Genomic DNA, 23,329 nt, shown 5'->3' with positions numbered 1-23,329 from the left:
CAGCTGGATCTCCTGTTGAGAGTGGGAAGGGGGAGAGGATGTATGAGTGGGAATGCTTGGCAGAACTGAAGATCCCTCTTTCTCAGGAAATGGCAGGAGGGAAAGGAAAAGGAGGAGAGAGAGAGAGAGAAGACAGAATGGTTCTTATCCAGGTAAAACTTTGTGATTCCACAAAAGCTTTTAAAAGTTAGATTTGACTGTGTAAAATTAATGCTGACAAAATGATAGTCTTTTGTAAATTTCTTATGGCACAGCTAATTACCATGCAGCACAGTAACAATTTGTGTATTTCATTAAACACAAGTCAGAATAACTTTGTGGTACATTTTAGTTAATTAAAATAATAAAATTCTTAATTTTTTCTATATACTCAAGCCTTGTAGAGTTGTTCATGGATCCCAGTGCTTGGCATCATTAGCAGATCACCCATTGCAATAAACACACACACACACACACGTAAATGGTGTGTTTATCCTGTGACCATAATATTCTGAAAGACCCAGATGGAAACCATGCTTCATGAGAAGGAGTTTTATATTAAGTATGTAAAACATTAGCAAAGCTTTTGCCACACTGAACTCAAGTCTCATACACTTAGCAGTTCATTACCCCGATTTTTCAGAAGTAAGCTAAGTACCACTGGATTGTTGAGCATTGAATATGTTGAGGTCTCATCAGCTGGGTCCCACCATGCCCTAAACATAGCTGACATCTCAAAATTTCTAAATGACTGGGCTACTCATTTAACATTGCTAAGATCAAATTCATTAAGACGGAACTTACCTTTTGTTTTGAAACCCTATTAACTTGCAAATATAGGTGCATGAAAGATGCCTTTTAATCTTGAAAATGGGAAAAAATCATGTATTGCCACTCTTTTTAATAGTCTAGGTGAATTTTTACTCTGACTAAAATTCTTCAGAAATTTGAAAGAGAAGTTGCTCTCTTTGGGAGAGATTCACAAAATACATATAAAAACATCTTTTCAAATAGAATTGGTATAAACTTGTATACCATTAAACATTTCATTGCATAAATTCTACCTAAAATATTTTATATGTTCAAAATGTAGATGGGGAATTTATACAATTTGTTCTTTATGAAGAGCTTCTATATCTGAGATGTGGTTTTCTCAAAATATTTCTTGACTCTTTTCACACAGCAATGATAATCTATTAATACAACATCCAAGCAGCTTTTAGGAGCAGTTTGGACCCCTAAAGTGAGAGGAAACATTTAGGGAGGGACTATGTGTGATTGTTTCCACTATCTTTTCAGGGTAGAGGTCAAAGATCAATCACACAGCCTTGGAGGAAGGAAGAACTGGATTCAATTTTTGGCGCTACCAGTCACTAACAGGGTGACCTGAGCAATGTCCTTGTCCTCTTAGCTTCAGTATCCCCATTTGCAAAATGAAGATAATAGTAACTCTGCCTGTGAACGTCACTGTGAGAATTAAATGAGATAATGTACACAAGTAGCTGAGAACACAATCTGGCTCATTACAAGCATTCTATAAATTCGCTTATTATTCTAATCGACACTTGTCTGTGTTTATGTCCTCCCTTTCTTCCTGAAAATCTGGTCAGTAATTTTAAATTCGAGGTGTATTTCTGTACGTATGATCTCAGACTCTCTTCAACCATTGGAAATGCTTGTTTTTAACGTGTGCTTTATATTTATTTTCCTCAGTAGAATCAAAGGTGTGTTTGTGAGTGTGATTGTATATGCGTAAATATCCACCTAGCTCATGGAGACATTAAGCCTGGTCTCTTCATTGATTCATAAATACTTTAAGAATTTAACATTAGTCATGGGTAAATATTCCATTATTGCCATTCTTGAAGAGAAATCTGGTGTGTCATTCATTATATAAAAAAAGTTATATACCTAATGGTAGCAACCTGTGCCCAATAACAATCAGCTGTTACAAGATATACACAAAAAAGATGGAGTTGTGTGTCTTACCCAGCCCACCCTGACCCTCACTAGTGTGTGAGTCAGAAGAAAGAGGCAGACTGGTCGAGTGTAAAGGGTGAAGTCTTTCTGTTCTGTCTCCATCTATGACAAATGCTGTGGGTTGATTATTCCCTCCTCTTTGATTTGGGTTTGGATGGCTGTGTGCTTTAGGCAAGTCTGTGTCCATCCCTAGCCCGGGGTAGACGGGAGAGAATCTAGATTATGTTAGACCAGTCACTGTAATTGCACTCCTTCTACTGTTAATTAGTTTAGAAGTGTGCCTGTGGCACAATTCCAGTCATTGATGCTTTGGGGAAATCTGCAGGAGAGGCTGCTTGGAGAGGATTGCACATTCTTTAAAGTGTCCACAAAGAAGGGATCGTTTCTTTTCTGGCCTTTATTGTGGTTATGTGAGGATGTGTTATTTGGACCTGCTGCACCCATCTTGTATCTCTGAGGGGACCAGCCTTGGAAAAAAGCTAACCTGATGAGGGTGGCTGCAGTAGAGAAAAATGGAAAGGACCTGGAACTTGATGTCCATATTAGGCCACTGAAATAAGCAACCTTGGATCTACCATTCTATCTCTGGACTTTCTTGTTATGTTTAAGCTACTTAGGGTTGGATCTTCTGAAACTGACAGTTGAAGTCGTCTCAAATGATTTACATACCAGCCAAAGAAAACCAAACCAGAAATCTCTTGCAAGAAATCTATCCCTTGGGACATCAAATGGGTTAAATATTCTGCTAGAGTCTATAGCTGCTTGTGTTCAAGGAATGCAGATTATCTCTAATGATTTTTAATCTAACCTGCAGTCTATTTTAATGCCTTTTTGGGAAAAAAAGGACTAATGCTCTATAGGCTTGTTAATCTCTTGCCTTTATTTTACTTTATTATTGGCTTGCAAATGTCTTATCAAGAAATATGCAATCTTATGCACCCACAGAAAATTTTTTAAATCATACTTATTTTTGAATGTTTTATGCTGAAGTGACTTTGTCTCTTTCATACATTTATCCATTTATTTCTATTTTATTGTTTCCTTTCTACCTCCTTTTTTATTTTGTTTACTTTTTCCATATACTTTGATCTCTTTTGTTTTCAGTATAGTTTAACTTTTAAATGTGTGTATATGTGTATTTCTACTTTTAAAAGAGGCACGATGTAGTGGAAAACACATGAAGTTTTGTGTGAAACTTTAAATACTAGCTCTGCCACCTACTTTCTGTGTAGCTTTTGGCAAATTACTTAACCTAAGCAAAAGGAATGGGTAGTGAGCATGGGGTATATTTAACTGTAGAAACAATCCTGAAGCAAGTATAGGGATTAAATGGCATTCCATATGCCCTGAAGTTTTTTAATTACATACCTATGAAAAACTGGAAGAGGAAGTGGGAAAGAAGGTGGGAGGTAGAGTAAATTCACTTATGGTCTCAAGTGTAATAAATGTGAGTCAAAGGATATATTATTCAAGCTGACAAAACTAGTGTTTAAATATAAGAACATTAAAATGTACAAAGCTAAAAACTAAAAGTGTAATATGTTGACCAAAATTGAGTGGGGAGGGCCAGAAGGAAAGGAGCAAAGAAGAGGAAATATGCTAATGTTATCATTGCCCATATTAAAGAACTGAGATAATGTCTAAAGAATTAAAATCTAAAAGTAGTGTATAAAATTAAACAAAGGTAACATATAGAACAAAAATACACATCTTCCTAAATGCAGGGAAAAAACCAAAACAAATAAGAAGATAAAAAAGTAAAAAACTTAGATAAGTAGATGTTTCATGTACATATATATATATATATATACACACATACACACGTGCGTGTGCATTTCTAACAGAAAACAAAATATGAAAGACTTCTAGACTTTTTTGTTATGTAAGATAATAAATCCCCTTCATATTTAAGCCATTCTTTTTTTTTTTTTTGAGGAAGGTTAGCCCTGAGCTAACTACTGCCAATCCTCCTCTTTTTGCTGAGGAAGACTGGCCCTGAGCTAACATCCATGCCCATCTTCCTCTACTTTATATGTGGGACGCCTACCACAGCATGGCTTTTGCCAAATGGTGCCATGTCCACACCCGGCATCCAAACCAGCGAACCCCGGGCCACCAAGAAGCCGAACATGCAAACTTAACCGCTGTACCATGGGGCCAGCCCCTAAGCCGTTCTAATGGATCTTTTGAAAGTAGCTGTCAAAGGCATCCCAACTGATTCATCTGCCAACTAAAGGATACCTAACTAAAGCCCCTTGCAAGAAACCCAAATCTTTATCCCAGAGCAAAAACCCAACATATCTGCCACATCGATAAATGTAAAAGAATTAAACTCCACATCTATTACAAGAGAAGCATTTCAGAGTGGCTTATAAAACAATATCAAATTCTATGCTGTAGACAAGAGACATATCTTGAAGTAGTTCAAGAAAGTGGTTCATAAAGGTTGGAAAATAAAAGTATGGACAGAAGTATATCAGATAAATGTAAACAAGAATAAAGCACTATAAATAGAGATCTTAGGTGAAATTCAGGCCAAAATTGTTAAAGAAAAAATACTTTATAATGCTAAAAAGTGTAATATATAATAGAGTTATAACAGTTATGAATATCTATGCACCAAATAATGTAGCATCAACACTAAAAATAAAAATTTCAGGAGAGTCAGGGAGAAATAGAAACATACATATCATAGAAGACTAACTTATTTCTTTCATTTCATAGTATATCAAGGGCACAAAACATAAAATGGAGTACAGAAGACCTCAATAACATAATTATGAAGTAGATATAGTTGATATCTATGTAACTCTGAACTTAAATATAGTAAATATATCTTCTTTGCATGAAATATTTTTTAAATAATAAAGAAAATGACTATAAATGGGCCATAAAGAAAACTTCAGTAAATTCCAAAAAATAGAAATAACACAGACAACATGCAACAAAACTAGAAATAAGTGACAAAATTAGAAAATAAAAAGGGGCCAGCCCCATGGCCAAATGGTTAAGTTAGTGCGCTCTGCTTCGGTGTCCTGGGGTTTCACTGGTTCAGATCTCAGGCACCGGCATGGAACCACTCGACAGGCCATGTTGAGGTGACGTCCCACATAGCACAACCAGAGGCACTCACAACTAGAATGTACAACTATGTACTGGGGGTCTTTGGGGACAAGAAAAAGAAACAAAAAGAAGATTGGCAACAGTTGTTAGCTCAGGTGCCAATCTTTAAGAAAAAAAAATCACAATAAAAAAGAAAATAAAAAGACCTGCCACCTAGAAATTTTTTTAATAAAGGGAAAAAAACTTACACAACTCTTGATTCATAAACAAGCTATAAAATGACCTTTCACTGCACACTTTTTAAATAATTGATTGTTGAATCATTCAAAAATAAATTTTTTAAATAAAAAGAATGAGGAATATCTACTCACTCATTTTCTTAATTTGTTATATTGTATATTTATATACAATTATACAATTATAAATTATAATTTGTTATATTGATATATATTAATATATCATTTTCTTAATGTTATATATTTGTAAGATATGCATTCCTATAGTGAATTCAACAAATATTAACTGAGTACTTTCTAGGTGCCAGCCAATGGGCTGCTTGGTGAGAATACAAGAAAGGACAAACAGACATATCATTTAGACCAGCAGTTCTCAACGAGGGGTGGTTTTGCCCCCATCTCCCACTCTAGGTCCTATGGCAATGTCTGAAGGTGTTTTGGGTTGTCACCACTGGAGAGGTGTTACTGGTGTCTACTGGGTAGAAGACAGGGATACTGCTGAAGATCCTACAATGCACAGGACATGCCCCCAAATGAAGAAGTATCTGGCTCAAAATGTCGGTAGTGTCAAGACCGAGAAGCCCTGATTTAGACACAAAACAGGAGGTGCAATATGGAAGGATAAATGTTGTGATGGGCAGTTCAGGGTGCCATCGGGTGCACGGTAGAACCATCTAGTCTCAGGGAGTCAGGGAAGGCTTGTAGAATGAAATGATAGCTAAACTGAGATCAGAGTTATTCAGTTAAAGAAGAGAGGCCAGTAAAGGCAAAGAGAACAGCAAATGTGAAGATTCAAAGCTGAAGAAGTTTGTGGCAAGTTCCAGAAACTGAAAGAAAACTAGAGCTCTGGGGCATAGTGTATGAGGAGCACCTATGCAAGTTGAGACAGAAGGGAGAAGCAGAAGTCTGGTCATCTAGCCACACTGAGGGGGTTAGGCTTTAGCCTGGGGACAATAGGGAGGCATTAATGGGTGTTTAAGCAGAGAAATGATGTCGTCTGTTTAGTATTGACTGCAGAGGGGAGGAAGACACAAAGCAGGGAACCCGGTTATGTAGTTATTACAGTAACAGAGACTGAAGGGTACTTACAGTGTCCAAAATCAGGGCAGTAGCAGTGAGGTTAGAGAAAGTGGTTGGATCTGGCAGAAAGGAGACAATGGACAGGATCTGGTACCTAATTAAATAAAGAATGAGAATGAAGGCAAAGACAATGCCAAGTGTGCAGTTTGTCCCACTGGGTGGGAGTTGTGCCATCCTTGAGACAGGGAACACAGCAGAAAGGGCAGTATATGGAGAGGGTAAGTTTAGTTCTTAATATATTATTTGAGGTGGCTGTGGGAAATCCAAGGGTAACATTCGGGAATGAGGATAGAATTGTAATTTGAAAGAGGCAGTGCAGGGTCAGATCCAGGGCTAGACTGGTGATGTCCTTGCTCTGCACTTATCTATAAAATAGGATTAATAATAGTTCTACCTTATAGGCTTACTGTGAAGATTAAATGAGTCAACACAAATGACATTCTTAAAGCTCTTGGCATATAATAAGAGTTCAGTGCGTATCATCTTCATCAACATCATGATTATCATTTTATCAGCAATACATACTCACATGAACACTCGCTGAAATCAGGCATGGATGAGACCTTGCAGAGGATGGGGAGCGGGTAAGAAATAGTGGCTTAGGACCAAACATTAAGGAGTGTCAACACTTTAAGGACCGGCAAGGGAGGAGAGAGCAGCAAAGGAGTCTGAGCAGACATCCAGATATTAAGAAGAAAATTAGGAGAAAATGGTGAGGAAGTCAAGCAAAAAGAGTGTTTTAAGGAGAAAATACGCATTGATGTTAGATGTTGCCAGGAAACCAACTAAAATAAGGACAGAGAAGAATTCACTAGGTTTAGCCAACCAGAAGATTGTGTAAGCTTGACAAGAAAGGTTTCATTGAAGTGGTGAGGCAAAAGCTAGACTGTGATGCTCTCAAGTTCTTTTCTTGGAACAATTAGGAGAAGGCCTGCTTCTTAAAGTTCAGAGTAGGGGACAGAGCTATAATAAAATGAGATAGGGCTCTAGACACAGGAAGGCTGGCTGCCATACATATTCTGATAGCTCAGTTGGCACTTTGAGACCTAGTTCTACTCATGACATCCTCTATGAGCAAACATCTAAGCATGAGGACTCAGGTACAAGAAAAGTCCTTTTCCAGGAGGGGTCACTAACAGCAGGGCTGGCACCAACCACATACACTTTGAGGAAGACCACTCTTCACCACAAGAGTGCCCTGCCTTAAGTCCAGAAGGGGGACAATGGGGTGATGAGAGCATCAAGTACCACTTTCTTCTTGTCTCAGCATGCTGGTCTTCCTTCCCTAGCATCTAGTGTTTGGGTACTCAATTTGATCAGCCTGCACTGGGGATTTAGGGAGGAGTGTAAAAAGTCACTTCCCCATCAAGAGTTCATCCATCGATTCAGATGGTACCCATAATGGTGCCCCAATTAAGATTGTTTTTATGCCATAGGTGTCACATTTATGAACAATCATCCTGAGTGGAGTTGAGAAAGATGAGTTGAGTGAGTCATTAACTGAGGCTTAATTTAGGAGGCAGCTTTGAAATGGACTATGAAAGACTGAGGAGGAATTTTGTTGCGGTGGGAGAGGAGGCTGCCATAACTGAAGGAAGCAGTGGAACTATAAGGAGGAGAGCCCAAAGAGGCTCATCGGGATAGAACATAAAGATGGGTGAGGAGCAAAGGGACTCAGGGGCCATGAAATCAGAGTCTAGAATACGAACTTAGATGCAAGATATATGGGGAGTTGTCAGGAGGGATAAGGATTGGAGAGAGAAGCTGTTTGTTAATTCAGTCAACAAGCATGAGCTGAACTTGTGCCACGTGTTGACAGTAGCTTACAGTTTGGGGAAAGGGGAATGTGAACACAGAACTAAAAATCATGAGATAAGTACAAAACCTGAGAACACAGAGGCAAGTGGGACTCACAGTGCTGGAAAAACCAGGGGATATTTCTCCAAGAATGTGAGCCATTCCTAAAAATGAGCGGAGTTCTCCACATCAACAAGGAGGGAAAGAAACTTTCATGCAGAGAGAACATGAGCAAAGACACAGATATGAAGTTAATAGTGACAAGAGCAATAACCAACACTTATTTAATGGTTACTCTCTGCCAGGGGCTCTCCCTACACCATCTCATTTCCTTACAATGACCTTATGAGATGAGTTGTATTATTCTCATTCAATGGGTAGGACACTGAAGTTAAAGGAGGTTAAGTATTTTGCCCACACTCACTCCTGGTAGGGTAGAACCTGGATTCAGTCCCAGCATCCCCAGGCTTAACCACACACACCGTTTCCCGGATCCTCAGAGAGGACATGGATTTTCCCAGAGGCTAGGCCTCAGTTTTGAGGAAAACAGCTCCAGTCACAAGCCAATGCCCAGCAGTAGAACTTTTTTCTTTATGGCTACTCTCTTCTTTGTTCTTGAAACTCTTACCCCTGCAGGGAAGTGTTCAACAGAAAAGTACCAACCAATTTTATCTCAACTCTGTTAAAGAAAACAGCCATCAAACCTCTTAGAGGTGGTCACCTTTCTGTTCCACAGCAATCTTGTAGATACACAAGAGAAGACGGAATTGTGGCACACTGTGGTGGGGCAAGGCAAGTGCCCCTTCCATCTGCGAACACTTCTTTAATTGACTACTTTCTTCTGACCCTCTGAAATCTTAAAGCAACACAGGGTACTTGTGTAAGGGCAAGTCTGACTGAGTGGGCGAGGAGGCAGAGATGGTGCCAACAAGTGGGTATTGGAAAAGGAAGGTAGAACCATGAAGTCTGGGGGAAAGAGCTAGGCCCTTGCAACAACAGATATTCTCGTATTATTGGAAACTCAATAGGCTCAGAGAATGTTAAGGAAATGTATTGAAGAAACTAATAGTTGTCCATTTCATTTGCTCCACAAATACTTTTAAGACTTTGGGCATAGAACTGTGAGGCACTCTAGGAGAATTGAGTAAGAGCTAATATTCATGAGCACTTACTCTATGTCTGGCATGGTGCTTACAGGTATTATTTCATTCAATCTTCAAGACAACCCTTATGAGTGGGTACTGTTATTATAGCCCATTTTACCGATGAAGATTCTAAGGCATAGAAGAGTGAGGTGACCTGTCTGAGGTCACAGCTACTGTGAGGCTCAGGTGCCTGTGACTTTTTATTAAAGAAAATCTGTTTCTTGTCTTCAATATAGAATGGTAAGGGATAGATATATGAATTGCTAAATTTTTTATTTGGACCATAGCTTAGAACAATCTGTACTTTTAAAATTAAAAATAATAATGGGGGGGGGTGGCCCAGTGGAGTAGTGATTAAGTTCGAGAGTGGTCTGCTTCGGCGGCCTGGGGTTTGCAGTTTCCAATCCCGGGTGCAGACCGCTCATCATGCCATACTGTGGTAGCATCTCACATACAAAATAGAGGAAGATTGGCACAGATGTTAGCTCAGGGATAATCTTCCTCATAAAAAAATTAATAATAATGATGATGATGATAATAATAAACAAGTAAATCTATTATTACATTTAATGACCAACTTAAAGATTAGCAGCTAGGAAGGCCCTTGTTTTTACTGTAGTAGATTTCTGACTGTCAAACTAAAATGTCCCTTATTTTATAACATTTGACTTATTTGAAAGAAGTGCAAATTATCTAAGGGTTTCCTTTGTTAAATTCACAACCCCATCTTGACATCCACTCAAATACGTAATAACTTTTTATCATAAAACCTGCAGCAGAAATGAATACTAAATATTTCATGCATTCCTTCTGGGCCTGTACCATCTGAGGAATATACGTTTTCTTTGGTGTTTTGGAAATTAGTTTTATGGAATCAATACCTGTCTATGGGACACTGAATATTGACAGAATAAAGAATCTTTCCACGTTCTCATTGCTATTGTATTCCTCACTCCCAATTTTTAAAACAGCTAGAGTTTGATTCAACAGTGAAAATCCCAAAATAGATGGTATTTTATTGGCAGTAGTGTCTAGCCTTTGGAAAGGTTATATTAGAAAATTCTCTTTCTCTCTCTGCCTCTCTCTCTCTCACACACACACACACACACACACAGAGGCACACACTTCCATACGAAAGCAGCTTCGGTCTCAGCCTGCCTTGACATAACCTGGCAACCAGATGCTCCCAGGGAGGTGAGCCCCACTGAGCGTGAGAACAGTCCAGATTCAGGGGAGGACACTGACTTTCCTTTGGTCCATCTCACTCATCCCCATAGGAGAGTCTGTGATGCTGAGGAAAGTCACATACTTGGAAATTAGTACTTAACAAAGGTCTATATTTGGTTGAGTAAAGCCTGCTAGTGTGCTCTTAGAATGCTTACTTTCTCATTAATTTATAGATAAACTACAAAACAGAATAGTCAGCATATAAATTGAAACTATCAGATTCAACAAAAATCTGTACCAAGCATAAGTAGCTATGTTCATATGAGACTACTTAAATAACGCTAGCAGATTTTCAGCAACAAACAACTCTCTTCTCCAAATAAAAGCATACGGATCCGCTGGGCAAAGTACCAAGCCAATAAAAAAATATATTTTTTCTTTTTAACTTAACTGTCTTTGCCAAGAAGGAACATAAATTTTTCAGAAATTTTCTTCTCCCTTATTTGTGATTATATCTCATGTAATTCTTAAAAGGATATGAAGTGAATCAGAATTATATTAATTAAAGGGTATTAAATTAGCAATGTCAATAGTTATTATATAAATTGTTATCAAGGATATTTTCTCTAATCAGCCTTCTAAGGCAGCTCTAACAGAAATATGAGCTACCAATCCAAGCTGCATATTAATTTTAAGTATTCTAGTAGCCACATTCAAAAAGTAAGAAGGAACATGTGAAATTAACTTTTTTTTTTTACTGAGGAAGATTCACCCTGAGCTAGCATCTGTGCCAGTCCTCCTCTATTTTGTATGTGGGTCATGGCTGACAAGTAGTGTAGGTCCATACCTGAAATCTGAACCCGTGAACTGGGCTGCCAAAGTGGAGCTCACCAAACTTAACCACTATGCCATGGGGCCGGCCCCTGAAATTAACTTTAATAATACATTTTAATCCATTATATAAAAAATTATCATTTCTATATATAATCAATATAAACCAGTTATTAAGGAGCTATTTTATACTTAGTCTTCAAAATCTGATACGTATTTTATACCTACAGCATCTCAATTCAGACAAGCCATATTTCAAGTGCTCAGTAGCCACATTGGCTAGTGACTACCATGGTTCTGGGGAAAGTTCAATTTCACATGCATGCTGTGCCACTACATTAGGAGACAGCAAAAGATGATGACTAAAACATGGTTCCTGCCCTCGATGAGGGCAAAGTGCAGGAATTCTTTTGAGCTGGAGACAGGACTACTAGCCTAAATGTACTTTTTTGCAAACTAGAGACTCTCTTCCCCAAATCACTTGACTCCCATCTGTCAGAAAATGGACATAATATACCAGTTATATTAAAACAAGACACCCTACCACCATCAGCCAGAAAACAGTTTTAATAAGTATATAAACCTATGATATCTACAAAGTAAATGATCCACCCTCCCTTAGATGTGGCAACTTTGAGCAGTACACAACCTGCACAACTGTATCAAATGCCCTGCTGGTTCCCTTGGCCTGATCCCGGCCATGGCACCTTCTCCTCTCCCCAGTTCCCTCCCTGCCCACACCCCAACCAACATCAGAACAAGACTCTGTAATACAGTTTCAGAAATTCCACTGCCCCCTCACCCTGAATTATAGCACAAAGTGTGAAGAGGGGTATATTTTCAGTATCCCAGCCTCTTTTATCTGTATCCTGCCTCACCCAACATGCTATCTTCCTCCTTCAAGGAAGGTCAATGGATAACCTATTCTTCTGAAGAACTGCCTTGACCTCCCATAGCCTCTTCAAGACTCTAAAAGCTAGGAAAAACCAGAACCTGCCCGCTTAACACAACCTGCGTTCAGAGGTTCAGATGGCAGTCCTTAATTCCGCATCATGCATTTAGTACAATACTTCATTTTCTCAGGGGTTTTTACATCGTAAGCACCATTGCACTATGAGGATGAAAGTACCTTCTCAGTTAAATTAATTTCAAGCATCATCGAGCAAGTAAGAGGAGGGGCATCTTCCTGGAGCTGCTGAAATGTTGCTAATTAAGTGGAATCCTACTTTGCCTTTGGTTGTGGCTCTGCCCAGACAGGCCCATCAGTTGGACTTTGTTCCTTCACAGTCACCCGTCCCTTTGCCACATAATTTGGAATCTCTGATAAGTTGATGCTTAAAGTGTTTTTTTCCTGCCTACTCAATTTGTGGGTATAATTACTGAGTTTACCACGTATTAGAAATATTTACATGCGGTTTATATTTATTTCCAGAAAAGTCATGATATGGCCCAAGACTGAATGTTCGCATTATAAATTATACTTACCTAGTAAACTTAGCTATGGTTGGATGAGCTGGTAATAGCCTTGTTGTTAAGTCAGTAAGTCTTCTTCATTCACAGTTGAGGGAATAGTATGATATTTTGGGTTTCTAATTCAATACTTTGCTGTATTTTTTTTAATGTAGGGATAATTGAAATGACTTATTTGATAGGCACAAAAGCCACAGTGCCCAGGGCCCACGATACTTTTAGGGGCCAATGAAAACGTTTTAATTTCTTTTAAATTCAAAGGGAAAAAATAAATAGAATCTAACCTAGATTATATTTGTCTTTATATCAATGCAATTATAGAATATAAGTCTTAGTATTTTTTTACGGAGGAAGGGGCTCGTTACAGCTAAAGTGTCGTCTAGGGCCCATGAAAGTAATAACAGCCCTGTCTGACTGAGACCAAAACTCCCATCAACAGTCTCACAGACACTCTGTTCTTCCTAAGGAAAGAGTCTATTTCCTCCAAAATGTATTTCCAACTATTGTAAAAAACAAAAACTCTCTAGAAAAATGATAAGCTTCAGTTTTCCTAAGAATCTGAAGAGTTGAGAGAAATAAGGCCTAGAATGTGCGAGTCTGGATCCTCTAACCTATTTTCAAACCTTCAAAAAACATTCCCTTCCAGCTAATACAGTTCAAGGTCAAACGAGATCTTGAACGTGCTAATGAGAAGGTTAGATATTGTTTGAGCAGAAGAAAACTAATTTTTATTCACATATTTTGAGAGATTCATGAATGAGTGGGATAACATGTCAGACTCTATCCCAGATCTGAATCATTTATCAAAAGTTAAGCGTTTACTTACCTCAAACCAAATTCACACAATATAACTTTATAAGAAAAGTGAACTTAAAGTTAAAAGAAAATCAGTAAGTCAGGTAAGTATTAGCATTACAGCCTCTCTAAGACTAAGATGGCTTTTGATGTTGTGGAATGTGTGAGTTGCTGACAAAGAAAGCATGTGGCAAGGGGCCAGCAAGCGTGAGAGGCGAGAGCAAAAGATGAAAATCCCTTAAATTAAAGGCAAAACGAATTTCAGCAGCAGGCCCTGGGTCCTAGCCAGCACCCCTTACCTTAGCAAGGCTTGAGAAGTCTGTGTGCAGAGAGTGGAAACTGCTGGTACAAATGAAGCTGCCAGAACGTGAGCTGAAGTAGGACAGAGGGGCTTGAAGACACCTGGAGGTCAGGTGGGTGGATCCGCAAACCTGAGGTAGCTGGGGTGCGCTGTCAAAAAGCCACGGGTGATGCATCATGAAAGTTGAAAGACTTGACTAGCTTGCAGCAGCCACACCTGGGGTAGGCGCTGGTTTGAAAAATGGAGCTGCAGAGCAGCTGTGGCTGCACAAGCAGAGCCTACCGCAGCCCTGCTCCTCCACACCGTCAATCACCATCAAGTGGCTTCTTCTCTGAGGGAGCTAAGGCCAGCCTGGGATGCCCCAAATCTGCACAAAGTTGTCCGGCAGATTATAACTGGTTTCTATACAGGCTGAAAAATCTCGGACATAAAAAGTTTGAGACTTGTACAAAATCACAGTTTCCTAAGGCTGTAGATTCTGAACAATGAGACAGCTGATATTTTACAATCATTGTCATTTGAAGAGATAAAGATTATGCAACCAAAACATATACGAGAAAAGTATTATAGAGATTTGTTAGGCAATTTGTAAAAATACTATGGTATTTTCCTGGATTTTGTGTTTGAAGTATTTTTAGCTTTTTAAAATTTGTAATGTGCTGTCATGTCTTTTCTCATTCTAAAAAAAATTTGCACTTAAATTTGTATTTGTAAATTTGTTTTTTCTTAAAGAGCACCCCTCCTCATTGTATTAGCTAAAGAACCCACAAACCTCCTGGACCTGACTGTCCGCATACCCACAACTACATGTGAAATCCAATTCCTTCATCATTCCAGTGGAGAGAGACTTCTCTCTGGTTAGTTAGAAAAAGAATTCAAATGAAGGATACTATAAATGTTTGGGATAAAAAGTGAAATGCCTTTATCAATTAAGTGTGAGCATAAAGTGCAGCTGTTTGGGCTACCTTGATTTCAGGGTTTAGCTACTACTTGTCCTAAGGAGACAGATGTGAGGCAGAATGAATTGGTGAGTATGTTTAAAACATACTTCCAGCCAATTTGACCATGTTTTTACATCCTCATCACCTATTCATGGTGTATTCATCATTAGGATAAATTCCATTAGTTTCTTCTCTCCAGCTTCTCCTTGTCACTTAGAGATATATTGGAAACAAGTGAGAGGTGGTGTGGCCCTAGAAGGTTTTCTTTTAGCTGTGACAGGTGACCAAGCCTGGTTTTCCCAGGTCTGGATCAGGTCATTGCAGCTGCTGTCTAGACGATCAGAAGGTAGAGACAAGGCCATGGGATTGATCCTTTCCTCTGTCTGAAGTGTTTTTGGGCTAAAAACTGATAATATGTTTTGTTAAAGTAATTAAACAAGGAGGCCATTAGACTGAGGTGGCCCTAATGCCCCGGTAGCTGATGTAAGCAAACCAAAACCTAAGCCAAAATGTAGGCACTTGATTCTGAGAAAATGACACTTAGGAACAACCAATCACAAATAGCCAATGAGGCTTTCCCTAAATAAGGCAACCTTAAGCTATAGCCAATCAAATCATTTCCTCACTTTGCTTCTGCATCTTCTCTGTAAAAACCTTTACCTGAGGTTCCCGTCAGTGGCGTGCTCCTAACCACTTTCAGTTTGGTGCTGCCTAATTCAAATCGATTTTTGCTCAAATAAACTCTGGAAAATTTTCATGTGCCTCAGTTTGTCTTTTGACCATCTCTAAATCGATTCACTATAGATTAAAGATTAAAAAGTGGCAGCCTTAACCTCAGCCGTGTTTTAGTTCACAACTCTTATTCCTAGAACTCTTCCACTCCGTCCCCATCCCCAGGTTCTATACCCTACCCAGTAAGGAAACTCTGTGGCATAGTGGTGGGGATGAGGAGGAGGATAATGACTGATATTAACTGAACACTTACTAGAACACATGCTCAGCACTTTTTCATATTACCACGTTAATTATCACAATCATACTTTGAGATAGGTACTGTTATTATTACTGTTTTATGATGGGGAAACTAAGATTACTTAAGCAAAGTTACAGAGTGCAAGTGGCAGAACACAGTACATTTATATAAACCATAAACCCTTATAACAACATATACAGCCATAAACCCTTATATATTAGAATGTGTTGCCAGGAGGTGGAAATCTTGTTGACTTTGTTCTTTGCTCTAGACATTGTAATGTTTGTTGAACGGATGAGTGACATAAAATAGAGCATACCTGAAGAAAATTAAAATAGAGATTCCCCAAAGAGAGTTTCAATGGAATGGAAGAAGACAGCTGGATCAGGTGAAAAATACTGAGCCCCCAGGTAGTTGGACCACAACTTGGAGAACAAATCTATACAACATGGACCCGTGCATGTGTGTGGGGGCAGGAGTATAGCAGGTAAATGTAATTGTTATAGTATGTGTTTCGTGGCTATCAAAACGTCCTTATCGATTTTGCTAGTTATTAGCAGCAGGCTTTTTTCCCATATGATTTTTTCTTCTGATATTTAACTTGAAAATAGTCACAAGACAAGCAGCCATAAAGCTGGCTCATTAGATTCAGTTAATCGCATCATCATGACTATGTTTCCTAAAAAATAGTTGAGGATTATTATTATAGGATTTATTTTAAAAAGAATCAAAATTGTGTGAAATTATCACCGCAGTGTAAGTAAACTCATCATCTGTTAGTTCTTTTGATTTATTTTCTGCATCATGCTCTTCTTTGTCATATACGTTTTCTTATCACTTTTCAGACTTCTTAACACTTTCTTTTTTCTTTAAAAGAAATCTAACTTCCTCTGAATTCATTCCTCCTTTTGCTTGTCCTGGTCGTCGTGAATAAATTGTCTATGTATGCAGATGTCAGTGTATATAGATAAATGACGTGAGTCAGAATACATTAGACTGACGCTGTCAGTTTTCTAGCAACACCAACCTAACAAGCATAAATTGCCTCTTTTTTTTTAAGGAAAAAATCTTCCTACAAAAAAGGCATCTTCAACTATTTAAGACCAGTTTTCTAGGTTATATTCCAAATAAGTGTCAAAATTTGCAATTTAATAAATGAGAAGGAGTTTTATACTTGGAAAAGTTTCAAAAGGAAAGTGCTTTACTTTCCTATCTGGGTGGATGGGTTCACCCCAGAGATACCACATGGAGACAGAATTCAGGGAATTTTCTGCAAAGGAGTATTTATTAAGTTAATCTTATTTAAGTATTGGCTTTCATTATAAAATTAGAAGGAGCTGTCCTGGATGAAAATGACCCTTGGATATAATGAAATCACACCTAAGAATTGAAAGATTCTTTGTATAAAAGATTATAAAAAGTAACCTTCTGAGTAAATATTAACAATATTTAAAATATGAACATAATTTAAATAATAATGCTTAAAACTTTTTCAACAGCTAATATTTAACAACCACCAGTGAATTAATATTTTGTTTCTGTATATTTAACTAATGATCAGTGCCTGTTAAGGACAGAAACATAATATTGTACCTGCTGAGCCTTATGAAGCACCAAATATTGTTGGACACCACCTTTTCCTGTTTAGCAGTCACAGACCTGGAGGGAAAGCAGGTCACTACCTGCCATGGCTAACAAGACAAGATGAAGGACAAGGAAGTTATTTTCCTTGACATGGACTTATTATTTGATTGATGAATTTCTCAAATTTGAAATTAAGTGAATTGGTAAACCAAGAAATTTCTTATAAATATGACAGAAGGATTCCCAAAATTTTAATTACATAGAATTTTCACAGATACACCAATTTACCCTTACTTCAAATTCCAGCATTTACAGGAGATGCTAAACATGAGGTTTTAACTGACACCCAGCAAAAATAGTAAGTGTCAAGGTAACAGGGCTCTTAACTTAATCAGGTTTTTAGTGACATGAGTAAAGGTTTTAGATCAGAGGTTACAGTTTACTTTGAGAGTTCTTTCCACGTATTGTATTATTTTACAGATAACTTCCTTTCCCACACTCTGAAGTTCCCATCTTCCTCAAAGAACTTGAGAGCTGGAGACACGTACAGCGGTAGGTGCAGAGAGGTGGAAGGGTAAGGCTGAAGATATTGGGGTTGAGATTTCAATAGCTAGAAGTTGTCAATAACAGGTGAGCCCTCTGACTTTGCAAAATTTTTTTGTTAAACATTAAAAAAAATTTAACACATCACCATATAGATTATCCTCCCACATCTTAGATGTGAGGCCATTAGTCTTAAAAACACACTTATTAGCATGACTGTTGGCTAAAACCGGTGGAGTCATATTCCTGTAGATTATATCTGGAGAAAAGATATTGAAATACATAAATGATTTGGGAGATAATGGGTATTGCTATACATAATTCATTGGAAAAAGTTTGCCTATGTCTTAAACTTAAACCATCATTTCCAAAAATATGTGTGTTCCTCAAACCTATTAATTTGAATGTATAATCCATATTTTCTTCTTAAACTTGTGAAATGCTTAAAAAACAGTTTCATAACAGTTAATTTTTACCTCTTATCTTTAACACTAGATTTTTGGGTATCCCCCAAAATCTCTCCTAAATATTTTTTAATTATCTAAATAATAGAATGAAAATTGAAATAAATTAATCATCTTGACTTTTTCAAATAGCCACCTTTGTTGTTTTTAAAACATGAGGTGACAGACTGTGAACATGTTTCTCCATACGAAATTCTTCAGTGAGTTCAGCCCGTCAGTCATATATAGCTGTTTTGCCTGAAAATGGCCCTCGTGATAAATTTTTGCATACTTTTGGCATCAAATTTCAGCATTACAGAAACACAATCAAAGTTAACACTTATATTAGCCCATTTTTAGTGTTTGAAATAAGTGAACAGCAAAGTTAAAAAGAACAGAGAAGGAAGATTAAGAGTAAGATAAGTCGTAATAAAGAAGAAAGAATAAGATTTAGATTATTGCCTTGAAATCATATGGTCAGATGTTAGACTGCTTCTTAAAAACTATTTTTACTCTTAATATAACCTGCAAAGCCACACAGAAAACCCTGTTTAGACGTGACCATCAATCTGAACTTTCTAGTTATCACTTCTTTGCCTTTTTTTTGTATTTTTACCATTATTATATATATCCCTAATGATATAGATTAGTTTTGCTTATGTTTTTAAGTTCTGTATATGCGGAATCATGCTGTATGAATTTTTGCTTTTTGCCCAACATTAAGTTACTAGATTCATCCATGTTATTGTGTGTACTATAGTCTGTTCCCTTCTAGTGCTGTGCAGTATTTCATTGTGTGAATATATCACAGTTTATTCAACCCATTGTTAACAGGCTATTTTCAGTTTAAAATATTTAAAATAAATATTTCTGTGAACATTCTGGGGCACTCATCCTGGTACATTAAACATATGTATCTCTAGGTATATCCCACCTAGGCGGGAAGTTTCTGGGTCATAGGATAATATGTATTTATTCAATTTTAACAAAGAATACCTCCCTGTTTTCCACAGTGATATATCAATTTATACTCCCACCAGTGGTGGGAGTTTCTGTGGCTCCATATCCTCACCAACACTTGGAACTCTCAGACTTGAAATTTTTCCCCAATCTGATATGCATGTATAGGTATCACATATCCCATGATAGTTTTAATTTGCCTTTTTCTTATCACCAGTGATATTGAATACCTTATGAAATGTTGATTGACTATTGGATATCTGTTTTTTAAATGCCAGTTGAAGTCTCTGGCCATTTTTCTGTTGAGTTGTCTATATTTTTCCTATTGGTTTGTAAACATATTTTATATATCCTGAACAAGAGCCTTTTCTTGGTTACATGTCTTAGAAATATCCTGTAGGGCTTGCCTTTTCTCTATCTTAATGATAACTTTTTTTCAATTTCCATGTTACTTTTTGTTTTTTGTGAACATATTTTTCCAATAGGCTACTGACTGGAATGTTCCATCTAGAATATAAAACATTCACTCTGCCCCATTTCTCAAGCATTCATTTTGTCCTCACGTACATTATTTTATTCTAGTAAAAATACACATAACTCGAGATCAGTCCTCTTAACAAATTTTTAAGTGAACAGTAAATGTTGGGTGTTGAATAAGCATAATGTTGTACAGCCGATCTCTAGAACTTTTTCATCTTACGTGACTAAAACTTTCTATCCGTTGAACAGCAATCCCCATTTCCCTTTACTTTTGACAACCACCATTCTACTCTTGATGAGTTTGACTACATAGGATACCTCATATAAGTGTAATCACGCGGTATTTATCTTGTGTGACTGGATTATTTCACTTAGCATGATGTCCTGGAGGTTCATCCACATCCAGCTTTATTGAGATATTATTGACATATATGTAAGTTTAAGGCGTACAATGTGATGATTTGATACACGTATATATTGTGTACATGTTAGTTAATACCTTCGGGTTAGTTAATAATAAGGTTAGTTAACACCTTCATCTATTTACATAATTCTCTTTTCTTATGGTGACAACATTTAAGATCTACTCTCTTAACAAATCTCAAGTATACAATACAATACTGTTAACTATAGTCACCACGCTGTGCACGAGATCCCCAAAACTTATTCATCTTATAGCTGGAAGTTTATATCCTTAGATCAGCATCTCCCCATTTCTCCGCCCACACCCTAGCCGCTGGCAACTACCATTCTACTCTCTATTTCTATGAGTTCAGCTTTTTCAGATTACGTGTGTAAGAGAGAACATACAGTATTTGTCTTGCTCTGTCTGACTTATTTCACTTGACATAATGCCCTCAAGGTCCATCCTTGTCGTTGCACAAAGCAGGATTTCTTTATTATTTTGTGGCTGAACAGTATTCCATCATGTATATGTGTGTGTGTGTGTGTGTGTGTGTGTGTGTGTCACACATTTTCTTTATCCTTTCATCCATCGATGAACACTTAGGTTGTTCCCATGTATTGGCAATTGTCAATAATGCTACAATGAGCATGGGAGTACATAGATCTCTTCAAGATACTGATTTCATTTCCTTCAGATATATACCCAGGAGTGGGATTGCTGGATCATACGGCATTTAAATTTTTCGAGGACCCTCCATGCTGTTTTCCTTAGTAGCTATACTAATTTACATTCCCATCAACAGTACAAAAGTGTTTCCTTTTCTCCACATCCTCACCAACACTTGTTATTTTCTGCTTTTTTGATGATGGCTGTTCTAACACGTGTGAGGTGATAGCTCATTGTGGTTTGATTTGCATTTCCCTGATGATTAGGGATGTTGAGCATCTTTTCATGTATCTGTTGGCCATTTGTATTTCTTCTTTGGAAAAATGTCTGTTCAAGTCCCTTGCTCATTTTTTAATCAGACTATTTGTATTTTTCTATTGATTTGTATGAGTTCCTTATATATTTTGGATATATATCACTTCTCAGATGGATGGTTTGCAAATATTTTCTCCCATTCTGTAGGTTGCCTTTTTGTTTGGCTGATTGTGTCTTTTGCTGTGCAGAAGCTTGCTAGTTTCATGTAGTCTCACTTGCTTATTTTAGCTTTTGTTCCTGAGCTTTTGGTGTCATATCCAAAAAATTGTTATCAAGACCAGTGTCAAGGAGCTTTTTCCCAATGTTTTCTTCTAAGAAACATGTCTTTCCCTACGTTTTACAGTTCAGGGTCTTACATTTAAATCTTTAATCCATTTTGAGCAGTATATAAGCAATGCTTGTATCTTTGACTGCTTGCTCGTCATTACCCTCAAAAAGTATTTTAAGGATTCTCTGAGGCCTTAGGATAGCTATTTTTCCCTTCGAAAAGGATTTGCATTTGTATTTGCATTTGCCTGGTACCTAGGGTGCTTCATAGTTCCGGACCACCTCAGACTAAGTTCAAGCCTTGAGAGTCCCTGGCCTAACTAGGCTTTGCCTGCTCAGGGCACAAATCTGAGAGGATTCTTCTGGACCCTCCCAGGGAAGGGACTCTGGGAGCCAGAACTTCCCAGAGAAGTCTGCATTTTTTCCTCTCATTTTCTTCTCCATTCCAAAGGTACCAAGGCAACTCACTCAGCAGTTCCCAATGGTTAGGGAGGTAGGAGAGGAAAATCTGAATCTTGTCCATCCATACCTGAGGTTGTAGCCCCTGGGCCTCCAGCTCAGAGGAAGAGCTCTCCTGCAAAATTTCCCACCCTCAGCAGGCTGTGGGCCTTGACTTCCCTTAGGACATGATACAGACATGGGAGCAGAGCTCAAATGGCTGTGGCATCAGTAAATGCCTTCTAGATAAAGATAGCCTTTGTACTTCTATGTCGTGCTTACCTCCCAGTTATAGGATCTTATCCAAAAACTGGCCATGGAGGGCTCACTAACTTTTCAGATCTTGAATATTTTTAAATTGCTATATACACACACACACACATATTCATACATATACATATATATTTTGCCCAGCATATTTTATTGTTTTCACTGTGAGGGTTAATCCGAGTTCCCCAGTTTACCATACCAGAAACAAGACTTAGCATTTTTAAAACGTCTTTAATCAAGATGGTTAGTGAAGCAAATAATTTTCCAGTTCAATTAGGTTTTGTTTGTTTACGAGTTTATTTGTAGGTTGATTGGTAGGCATTTTTTCCTGTGCCATGATTCTTCTTTGTTTGTGGTACCCCTACTGATACAACACTTCTTCCTCCCCACACTGTCCTTTACTAAGCTAACTCTTCCTCATCCTTCAAGATGGTCCAGGAGTCCTCTCGGGAAGTCTTATCCCATTCCATTCCTAAATAATCAGTTTGCGTCCTCAGGCACTTTATAACAGTGAAGATACATGAACAACATGAGTATTGCAGGGGTACTAGTCAATATGACTAGACACACAGGCCAGTAAGAACAGGCGCCAGCTGTAAACAACCAGTCCCTGTGTGTACTGAGTCAATATCAGCTATGCTCAAAGCATGTACCACAAGAAGATGTGATAAAATGTGCACACTTTCATAGTACACTGTTCTGTAATTTGATATTTACATATTTCCTCTGGTAATCTGTGAGATCGTTATGGACATGGAGTAATCAAACACACCCTGGAATATTATGTTGCATGGATTCTTGGTGCAAAGAAGACCCCAATAAATATTTTTTGAAGTTAAAGAAAATCTATTGAGGGAACTGCCTCAAAAATTTATTAAATAAGTCACTTCCTATTCCTTCACAGCTTTAACCACTGGAAGTTCATGAACAATGAATTCACTCCACTCATCCTGTTGGAACACCTCTGCTGAACTTTTGAACAAGTCCTGGAATAAAGAGTTTGCTTATCAAGCCCTCAGCGTTGTGGATACAGTCATCCTCCCTTCCATGATTGGGATTATCTGTTCCACGGGGCTGGTTGGCAACATCCTCATTGTATTCACTATAATAAGGTAAGGGCTTCTTATTCTTTTCCATAATTTAGGGACACCCTATGTTTCCTAAGTGAATCCTTTCCCTCCGGTAGGATTTTTATTGAT

At 37.8% G+C, this 23,329-nt stretch overlaps 1 protein-coding gene across 4 annotated transcripts in view; it reads left to right on the top strand.

The window, feature by feature from the left end:
• MCHR2 (melanin concentrating hormone receptor 2) overlaps positions 1-23,329 on the top strand; it is a 46,232-nt gene that overhangs the window by 3,163 nt on the left and 19,740 nt on the right. For 3 of the 4 annotated variants that reach the window (XM_008516617.2, XM_070556728.1, XM_070556729.1), the window contains exon 2: positions 23,035-23,242. In XM_008516617.2, coding sequence (XP_008514839.2) covers positions 23,061-23,242 — 182 coding nt within the window. In that variant the 5' untranslated portion in view covers positions 23,035-23,060. Of the gene's footprint in view, positions 1-17,822; positions 17,895-23,034; positions 23,243-23,329 lie in introns of all 4 variants that reach the window. The other variant, XM_070556730.1, reaches the window with a different exon arrangement.

This window comes from Equus przewalskii, chromosome 9 (genome assembly GCF_037783145.1).
Source record: "Equus przewalskii isolate Varuska chromosome 9, EquPr2, whole genome shotgun sequence".
In the NCBI taxonomy this organism is placed as follows: domain Eukaryota; kingdom Metazoa; phylum Chordata; class Mammalia; order Perissodactyla; family Equidae; genus Equus; species Equus przewalskii.
Note: the sequence above shows the minus strand (reverse complement) of the source record. Positions and strands in the feature narration are given on the sequence as shown.